General features: G+C 35.6%; 1 protein-coding gene across 1 annotated transcript; it reads left to right on the top strand.

The window, feature by feature from the left end:
• The first annotated feature begins 372 nt into the window (after nt 1-372).
• On the top strand, nt 373-10,316 carry LOC114189766 (phosphoglucan, water dikinase, chloroplastic). Its single transcript, XM_028078447.1, has 19 exons — nt 373-795; nt 866-1,475; nt 1,581-1,667; nt 1,748-1,879; nt 2,561-2,686; nt 2,779-2,957; nt 3,677-3,761; nt 5,184-5,348; nt 5,455-5,507; nt 5,939-6,147; nt 6,242-6,360; nt 6,804-6,874; nt 7,065-7,182; nt 7,816-7,902; nt 7,982-8,068; nt 8,156-8,232; nt 8,381-8,531; nt 8,710-8,827; nt 9,065-10,316. Exons 1-19 carry the CDS (start codon nt 605-607, stop codon nt 9,967-9,969), a joined length of 3,570 nt encoding a protein of 1,189 aa, XP_027934248.1. The 5' UTR covers nt 373-604; the 3' UTR covers nt 9,970-10,316.
• Nucleotides 10,317-10,785: the final 469 nt, after the last annotated feature.

The raw sequence follows: 10,785 nt of genomic DNA, 5'->3' as shown, positions 1-10,785 counted from the left end.
CATTATTTAAAGGAAATTATTTATAATTTCTTATTGTATAATATTTGCTAAAACAATGAAACTATCTGCATTTAACATTTTTACTAAAGTAAATTGTATTAATGATTAATTTAATCTCTGCTCAAATCTGTGATGTCTTTAAAATATAAATTGTTTAATATATAAAAATTAGTTTCTTGAAGATATACTAAGACAGAACGAAGCGATCTAATAAAAGTAGATAGTTTTATCATTTTTATGATATTAAAAAATGTTGGAAACCTTTATCGTTTTGTTATTTAATATTAAAAGCATGTATATTTATGTGGTAGGAACATTTATAATGAAGATTTAGAATAAATGAAGGTGGCATCCCATCCCGTGTTGTCTTCTTGGGGCACCAGTTGCAGTGTTGATGATAAGGAGATGTGTTTGAGCCTTGGAAGGGAAGGATATTTAGGGAAATTTAATAAAGTGTTTGGAGGCACGTGTTAAGGAGTTGAGAGGGAATGGGTGTGCACGTGTGTAATGCTCACACTCCAAAATATCATCATCTTCTTGATCTTGAGTAAAGAGGAAGAGGAGAAGGAAGAAGAAGAAGAAGAGTAGAAGTTAGTTTTACGTAATGGATTCTCTACGTGTGTATGCGTCTACCATGCGCCCATGCTTCTGTGTGTGTGCCCATCCCTCCACTCCCACTTCTTCCTACAAGACCCATCTCAGATTCGTTCTTCCATCGCTCCTTCCCCTGCGCCCTCTCCGTCTCCGCTTGCCTCCGCCAATCTCCGCTCTCTCCTCCCCCCAAACCCAAACCAGGTCATTCTCTCTCTTTAATGCTTCTTTTTATTGCTTACTCCTTCCAACTGACTACTCCCATCAATGCCAGGGACCAAGAACAAGAACAAGGAAACGGTAATCCTTCTTCCGTCTCCATGGACCGCAAAGTTCGTCTGCAAGTTCGATTAGATCACCAAGTTCAATTTGGCGATCACGTTGTCGTCCGAGGATCCGCCAAGGAATTAGGATCATGGAACAAGAATGTTCCCTTGAACTGGACCGAAAATGGATGGGTGTGCAACTTGGAATTTAGAGGGACCGATCACATTGAGTTTAAATTCGTCACTGTCAAAAAGGACTCAACTTTGGTCTGGGAAGGGGGGGAAAACAGAGTGCTGAAGTTGCCCGTGGCAGGTAATTTTACCACCGTCGCTACATGGGACGCAACCCAACAAAATTTGGAGCTGCAACCTTGCGATGACCAACCACAACTACAGGAGGAGGTAGGTAATGCATACGATGCTGCTACTTCTTCTGTTTCTGAAAAGGCAGAGCCAAGTCCCTTTGTAGGTCAGTGGCAAGGTAAACCTGTTTCTTTCATGCGATCCAACGAGCATCGATCCCATGAAACACACATGAAATGGGACACTTCAGGTCTTCATGGCGTGCCTCTCAAATTGGTTCAAGCCGACCAAAATGCCAGGAATTGGTGGAGAAAGGTACTTTACTTCATAATACTCCTTTCCCTCAGTGCCTTCTTTAGAAACCAGTACCTTTCCTTCTTAATCAGCATATTAACTTTATCCATAATTTTCACTTTGAAGCTTGATATCGTACGTGATATTATAGCTGAAGGTTTGCAAGGGGAAGATCGATTGGAGGCTCTCTTGTACTCAGCTATCTATCTAAAGGTCTTGTTCTGTCTTTTTCATTCAATCATCCATGTTCTTCTTTTACCATCTTCTGAGCCCTTCTTACATTATCTGTGCAGTGGATAAACACGGGGCAAATAACTTGTTTTGAAGATGGAGGTCACCACCGCCCCAATAGGCATGCTGAGATTTCAAGGCTTATATTTCGTGAACTAGAGCGACACACTACTCGGAAGGATATATCTCCACAGGTGATCTATTATTACTTTTGACTGTGGATCATGTGGTCCTGATTGCATTATAGATGTTGCCGATGTTTAACAAAAGTTATATGAGGGTGGGTATTTATGTCATAGGTTCTACATTGCAGTATATTTTACATGTGTTAGTGTATTTTACATAGGAGAAAAAAGTTGGATGAAAAAGTTATATAAACTTTTCTAGAAGTTCAAATTAATTTATGCATAAAGTTATCTCTTATCTGTTTTTTCTTAAACCTCTCTTTGCCTTGTACTTAAGTTAATCTTAATTTCTGTAGAAATTTATTTCATTGTTCTTGTTTTCTTCTCTTAAAAGCATTTATGGAGAAGTTTATTCAAACAAACTCTTATTTATATTTTTTGAGAATAGCATTATAGTTCAAAATTCAGTCAATTAGTTTCACATCTTCTTAATACTTTCCTTGTCTTTTTTGTTTTAAACTTTTGTAGCAATTGTTCTGATTTAAATTATTTGCTTAGTTCAGCCATGTCCTTTAAAATGTCTGACATACAATCAATGTTAGACGTCCGGGAATTGGAAATTTTTGTTTAAAAGTGTTTTTGAAAACTTGATATAATATTCCTATACATTTACCACCTTTTTTATATCTTGCTGTCCAGTAAAATTTAAGCCTTATTTCTTTCATTTACCATATTTTCATTAACATACAGGAAGTTCTAGTCATCCGAAAGATTCATCCATGTTTGCCATCATTCAAGGCAGAATTCACTGCATCTGTACCTCTTACTCGAATTAGAGATATTGCTCATCGAAATGACATCCCACATGACCTTAAGGTTTTTCTCTTCATAGTACATAAAGTATGAAATCTCATTGCCGTTCAATGTTAATAATAGGTCAACTTTTATCTGTGTTGTTTATTGCCCAGTTACAAATTAAGCATACAATACAAAACAAGCTTCACCGAAATGCTGGGCCTGAAGATTTGGTTGCTACAGAAGCTATGCTTGCTAAAATCACAAAAAACCCTGGAGAATACAGTGAACCGTTTGTAAAGGAATTCAAAATATTTCATCTAGAACTCAAAGACTTCTTCAATGCTGGCAGGTTTGACATGAATATGCAGAAGTTTTGGCTTCTTCTTCACATCAATTTCTCTTTTTATAATTTAAACATTATGTAGTTTTCTCTCAAAAACTCCCCATCATTATAATTTAAACTGCATGAACTTTTACTGTTAGCAGCAAAGTATTCATTATGAAGTAATCAGATTTTCCTTAAGTCAGAAAATCAACCGGTTAACACTATGTAATAGTTTTTCATTTTATGAGGTCCCATGTTCAATTCCGTTGGAAGCAACTTGCTGTAGAGGCTCCAATTAAAATGGTGATTAAATGAATTAGTCTCCTACATTGTAGAGCATGGGGAGTGTCGTACACTCCACATGTAGAGAAGCTGCTTTAGACTATAGAACTTGTAGGCTGTTCCAAGCAAGGTCACTAGACTAAATCTTCTTGTGCGAGGGCTTGTCATCTCTTGTGAATCCTGCAGTAGTTTGACAGGGTTTGGGGGGGAGGGTGGCAGAGGGGAGCCAACATTGAAGTATACTACATTTCCAGGATATTTTCAAATAATTTGGGTTTGTGTTTAATTAGTGACTGAAAGATCAGGATTGTTCACTTTTGAGTCAACATATTGTTCACTTTTGAGTCAACATAGTGTACTAAATTTCAAGGATATATTCAAATCATTTAAACTTGTATATACTAGTACTGGAAAATCATAATTTGATGCTTTCACGAATGGCTTCGTCATGTTGCGTGCAGTCTTGCTGAACAGCTAGAATCAATTCAGGAATCTATGGATGAATATGGCATTTCAGCACTTAATTCATTCTTGGAGTGCAAAAAGGTAAATTTTCCTGTTCTGATTTTCTTGCATTTATATTTCTTGATTTGGTCTCAATGTTTGCCACTAGAGTAAACTAATTATGGAGTAAGATGTCAGCTGACTCATGGTAGAATAATTAGTTGTTAGTGAGTTAGCATGTTGGGAGATGAGATACTCGGGAAATGATTAATTGCAATTTGTAGCCTTTCTGACAATTGTTGGGTTTTGATCTCTTGGGCTTCAATTGTGATAAGTGGGTCTCAAGCTTTCTTCCATTCATAATCAGGTCTTTTCATCTAGAATTCATCCAAAACTTAAAAAAATTAGTTGGTGCGGCAACCTACACATTACCCAAATAACCTGAAATGGAGCTCTAACTGCATTAACTCAATTGTCGTGTTGACAATGCTTGAGGGTAAATTATTGTTTTAAAGATAGCAATGAACGGCATAAGGAATGACTTAAATATTGAATGCAACTAGGATGGAGAGGGACTTGATTTTAAGCAGGAGAAACCTTTGAGGGACAAAATTGCACAATTGATGGCGGAGTAAGAATGTAATTAAGTAGTTAGAAAAATAAGTAATTTTTCATATAAATAAGAAAAAGTGTGTGCAAGGGAAGGACATGTTGTCAATTAGTGAGGGAATAGGATCTTTTGGGCATTCTGCGGTGTTTGTGTTGAAATTTGTAAACTGGGGAGTACTTCCTCACTTTCTAATAAATGATATTAGGTTCCTATCAACATTAATCAAAACTTTACACCATGTATTTCAACTGCAAATGAACAGTGTAATAATACTGACATTTTAGTTTTTTTCCTGAGAATCAAAAAGGCCCTAGGTAGTAGAACATGATGGGATGTTGGGATCCAATAGTAATTATGGTACTCTAGTCCACATTGGAGGTATGGAATAAGGTCTTGGACTCTCCTGCTGTAATGGATAACTTTTGTAGTGTGGTTCTTTCATAAGATTAGGAGTGTAAATTGATTGTATGCAGAAGCAATCTGACCAGTCTGTTATGGTGCTTGTACTGTAAGATTGAATTTTACATTTATAATTTTTTCCTCCAAAAGTCCTTATCCTCGTCCTTATCATTATTTTCATATCTTCAAGAATGGAACTTGAATTTACGATAGACGAATTGATTTAGGATAATACTTACCATATTCAATGATGCATTATCCTCTCAACCATTTTTCTCTCTCCATTCTCTTTAGTTGAAATACTTCTCAACAAATTATACATGTAGCATAAGAATCATGAAGGTAAAATTTTGAGGTTGTCAAGCTCTAGTTTGGATAAGAATCCTCTCTCCTTCCCCTTTTCATTGGGGGTGGGTGTAAATACTTAGCAATTATCTTATTCATGTGATTGTGGTTCTCAGTTGTTCTGATAGTGGCATATACTGATAAGGGACAATGTTTTGTAAATTTTCCAGAATATGGATACTGCAGCAGAATCAACCGCTGCCACAGAAGATGTAATTAAACTTTTATTTAAAACAATGGAATCTTTAAATGTTCTGAGAGAAACTATTGTAAAGGGTCTTGAAAGTGGCCTCAGGAATGATGCTCCAGATTCTGCAATAGCTATGCGTCAAAAGGTGACACTAGTTTGATTCAATCAATTAGCCAGACTTTGCATTTGATTTTCTTTAATAAAAATGATGGAACATCTTTTGATTCTCATCTTGTTTGGGGGAGGTACAGTGGCGCCTCTGTGAGATCGGGCTTGAGGATTACTCATTTGTTCTTTTAAGCAGGTTTTTGTCCTACCTTATTCTTAATTAAATTACTTTGTGAAATTGTCAGATACTCATAAGTTGAATGAATTTTTATGAAATATACGAAGGACACATGTTGTGAAAGGCATGGAGTACTTGTTAACTACTTAAACAGTAGTAGATAATACTAGAATATAGTGCATAATACTCAGTGCATTAAGATACATGTTTATTAGACCTCAAAGTTAGCTAAAGAATTATATAAATCATCTAATACTTTAAAAGGGCAAAAAATAAGGGTAAAATATAATAATGCAGTGAAGTCAAGCCACTTGATAAGGATGTATCATTGAACTGTGTAGAACTTCTTTGATGGACTTATGAAAATTTTCCAGCCAAAAGCTACTTGTAGATTGTATGACAAGGCCTTTCTATTAGTATCACATTAACTTCTAAACACATATGAATAGATTTCTCAACGAGCTTGAAGTTGTGGGAGGTGCTAGTTGGCTGGCCGCAAATGTGCAGTCAAAAAATGTAAACATGTGGAATGATCCACTTGGGGCCCTTATAATTGGAATCCACCAGCTGAAGTTATCTGGTTGGAAGCCAGAAGAGTGTGGTGCTATTGAAAATGAACTCATTGCCTGGAGTAAAAGAGGCCTTAATGAAAGAGAAGGTAACTTTCTTGGGTCCCTTCTCTGTTGTTTTTTAAAATCATTGTAAACAGTGTTGACTAAGTTTCATTTTAAATGTACTCCCTTTTATTCCAGGAAATGAAGATGGCAAGACAATTTGGACATTGAGACTGAAAGCTACTCTTGATAGATCAAAGAGGCTAACTGATGAATATACTGAAGAACTTCTTAAGATATTCCCTCAGAAAGTCGAGGTTAGAAAGTATTATTATGACGAGGATTTTAGTGGCCTGCAATTTCAATGCCTGGTGCCAAAGGATACTAAATAAATATGACATAAAATGAAGCCGAGATGCAACCAAGACCAGGGATTACACAAATTTAAAAAGTCTGCTCACTGGAAATATATAATTAAATAAGCATAGTTTGTTGGTCTTAATAACACCCTTAATAGTTGTGATGTGTGACCTAAAAATATTTTTGAAATAATTATTATACAACCTTTAGCCAGAAAGGAATCAGAACATGAGTGAAATTCAATTCAGAGAGAGGTATTTGGTTGTAGTTCTTCCTTCGTCTCAAAGTTAAATAATGTATGCCTCGTGATACTGGTACTGTTTAGTTTTCACAGTTGGACTCCTTCAATTTAAATGCATATATCTTGAAATACACAAACTTGTTGTTTTAAATGTTGCAGATACTAGGTAAAGCTCTTGGAATACCTGAAAACAGTGTCAGGACATATACAGAAGCAGAGATTCGAGCTGGGTATGTTAATGCATTGTCCTTCATATTTCTCTTTTGGTTACATTGTCCTTCAGGAAATATTCTAAAGCTTTTTCACCACTATCTGTGATTTTCCTTCATGATTATTCCTCAACTACAGATTTCGTTACCAAACTTAAGGAGTATATTATGAATATACATATTATCTGACTTTTCTGCTGTACATTTTCAGTGTGATTTTCCAGGTTTCAAAACTATCTACGCTTCTTCTAAAAGCTGTTAGAAGTACCCTTGGTTCTCAAGGTTGGGATGTTCTTGTTCCAGGAGCTGCTTTAGGAAAATTGGTTCAGGTACCACTACCAAGTTGCATCTAGAAATATCATGGACAATGCTATTATAATATTTACTGTGTTCTTCTGAGTATGAGAGAGAAACCTTTTACACAAAACCCTTAATGCATTTACAGAAGTAATTCATCCCTTGCGTAAATATCTTAAAAGGTAATTTATCCTTACACTAAAACTACTGCAAGATAGAGCTTAAGTGGTAATCCAGCATAACTTCAAGTCACAAATATTATGGTGTATTTTTTTTCATACATCAATACTTGACCATCAATATATTTTTTTACTGCAAAGAGAACTTGCAGCGTATAGCATATTTGTGTTGAAGTAATTGAACCGAAAGACAGATATCATATCTCTCCAGATCCTTCATTCCATAGTCTTTCATCACCCATCATGGATAAAAACCTCTGAAACTTCACTCTTTGGTTGATAAAGTCCACGAAAGCAGTTACTAATAAGAAGGAGACACATGGTGTAATAAAGAAATCCAAGAGATCAAGTAATTCCGTACTATCAATTATCATACAGAAGTCTGCAAGTTGAGGAAAGACGGAAAAAAAAAAAACAAATGGATACTAACAAGGGTAGGGATATCCTCATTCTTGACTAACATGAGTGTGGGTTTCTTTGAGCTAGGTTGAAAGAATTGTTCCTGGTTCACTACCATCATCAGTGGAAGAACCTATTATCCTTGTAGTTAACAAAGCTGATGGTGACGAAGAGGTAACTACATATATATTTGTATTTGAGAGTATATGGAAATATTAAAATATTAATATTTATAAGTTCATTACAATGACAGGTAACAGCTGCTGGGAGGAACATAGTGGGAGTTATACTTCAGCAAGAACTGCCTCACTTGTCTCATCTTGGTGTTAGGGCACGACAGGCCAGTCTTCTTTTTAAGTATCCAATCAATGATTTTAATGTTTGAATATCTACAATATGACATTCGTACTGCTATTGTTTATTACAGGAAAAAGTCGTCTTTGTCACATGTGAAGATGAAGAAAATGTTGCTGATATACAAAGGCTGATTGGGTCATATGTGAGGTTATATGTTCAGAAAATTTTCGCATCCATTATTAATTGTTTTTAAAACCGAACCATTTCTTTTTTGGTATTTTGACATGATCTTTTGAGCAAGATCTAACGGTATAATGGTTTCAATTTTCTCTCCTGCTTCAATTTAACTTTTCAGATTGGAAGCATCAACTGCCGGTGTTAATCTGAAGTTATCCTCTTTGGTTGGCACTGATGACAATTCTTCCATTAGAAGTTCTTCTGATGACAATGTTTCTGGAGTTGAAGTTCCTTCTTTCTCTTCTAGTAGAATCGCAAATTCTGATCAGGTAGAGAATGATAAATTATTCACTTTTTTTGGCTTTGTTGATATTTTAGAGATAACTTCCAGGTTGGTGCAAATGATGAGGTTTTCTTATGAAAAAGTATTTACTCTCTTTCTTATTCAAGTACCATTGTCTTAAATCTTCATAAAATTTGCCTCTGATGAATAATTATTCTTTTCAGATCAAGAGTGCTTCTTCTGGCGGAGTCATCTTGCTTCCTGATGCAGAAATACAGACATCAGGTGCAAAGGCTGCCGCATGTGGTCGCTTATCATCACTGTCTGAAGTTTCTGATAAAGGTGAGATTTTTTTAACTTAAAATGATAGTGCTATTATATTACTGTGTTGGCACCACAAACAAAAAGTTAAGATTCAATAAAAGCAACGAGTTGCATAACTATGTCTGACCATGGATATCGAAACGAGTAACTTCAACTCAAGTAGGGCCATTATTTTATCTTTCAGATGATATATTCGTTATGGAATAATACATTGTCCTGTTTAAGACATTTCTGAGTCTGATTTTTGAATGACAGTTTACAGTGATCAGGGAGTTCCTGCTTCGTTTCGAGTTCCTTCTGGGGCAGTTTTACCATTTGGTTCGATGGAATTGGAGCTAGAGAAGAGTAACTCCACCGAAGCATTCAGGTCTATCCTGGAAAAGATAGAAACCGCAAAACTAGAGGGTGGTGAACTTGATGATCTGTGCCATCAACTCCAGGAATTAATTTCTTCCCTCAAGTTACGGAAAGAAATGATTGAAAGCATTGGGAAAATATTCCCAAGCAATGCACATTTAATTGTTCGATCCAGTGCCAACGTTGAGGACTTAGCTGGAATGTCAGCAGCTGGACTTTATGAATCAATACCCAATGTGAGTCCTTCCAATCCAACAGTTTTTGCAAATGCCGTTAGCAAAGTATGGGCTTCACTGTACACTCGGAGAGCAGTGTTGAGCCGGCGTGCTGCTGGTGTACCTCAGAAGGAAGCTTCAATGGCAGTTCTGATCCAAGAAATGCTTTCACCAGATCTATCATTTGTGCTGCATACTGTGAGCCCAACAAAGCAGGATAATAATTTGGTGGAGGCTGAGATTGCTTCTGGGCTTGGTGAAACTCTGGCTTCTGGAACAAGGGGTACACCATGGCGTTTATCATCGGGTAAATTTGACGGGCAAGTGCAAACCCTAGCTTTTGCTAACTTGAGTGAGGAATTGCTGGTACGAGGTGCAGGGCCTGCAGATGGGGAGGTTATCCGTTTGATCGTTGATTACAGCAAGAAACCACTGACAGTTGACTCGGCTTTCCGTAGACAACTTGGTCAACGCCTCTGTGCAGTTGGGTTTTTCCTGGAGAGAAAGTTCGGTTGCCCACAGGATGTGGAAGGATGTCTTGTTGGAAAAGACATCTTTATCGTACAGACAAGGCCCCAACCCCTGTAGCTGTTGCTGGGAATCTCTTCCACTGCACATTCAATTCAATACAATACAATATAGAAAGCATATACATATTTGTTTATGGCACCAGGCTCCAGGCTCCAGTATTGTCGTCACTGCAATGGTTGAATATGAAGTGAAGTCACCCCTACCATTGTATCTGGTGTAAAATATGTAGATTTATTTCCTCAGAGACATTTTTCTGACTTCATACTAGCTCAAAACTTAGCCCCACCATAAATCTTAGTTTACTTTAAAGGCCTAGCTTTCATATTGGATACCTTGTACTCATTTATCGAAATAAAGTCTCGTTTTCAAATTTAATAAATAAAAAATATGTAAATGAGTGAAAATCTTTGTCGTACACTTGTCTTCATGTTATTAAAAAATCATTGGGTCATTCTTAAATATTAATAAAAAAAAGTTAAAAATATACATATTTATTTATCATTTCATTTTCTTTCTCTTATCATAACTTGTCTTTTTCTCTCCATTTAATTATATTAAGAGTGTAATTAAAAATATATTATCTTAAAATTTTAAAAGTGAAAGGTAAAAAAATGTAAATGTAGTTTTTATATTTATTTGCCAAAAGATAGTTTACTTTTAAAAAAAATGTAAATGTAGTTTGAAAAATAGTCAAGTTTTAGAAAAAAAATCGTTAAATTAAGAATAACTATTAAATTTAAAGAAAATAGTCATTTAAAAAATAAAATTAATAAAATAGTTATTTTAATTTAAAAAATATTAAAGCATAAAATTAGAAACTCTTTATGTAATAATAAAGATAGATAATGTTCAATAACTAAATAAGATACAATT

The sequence above is a fragment of the Vigna unguiculata genome, chromosome 7 (assembly GCF_004118075.2).
Source record: "Vigna unguiculata cultivar IT97K-499-35 chromosome 7, ASM411807v1, whole genome shotgun sequence".
Taxonomy (NCBI): Eukaryota; Viridiplantae; Streptophyta; class Magnoliopsida; order Fabales; family Fabaceae; genus Vigna; species Vigna unguiculata.
This window is presented reverse-complemented; position numbering and strand designations above follow the sequence as displayed.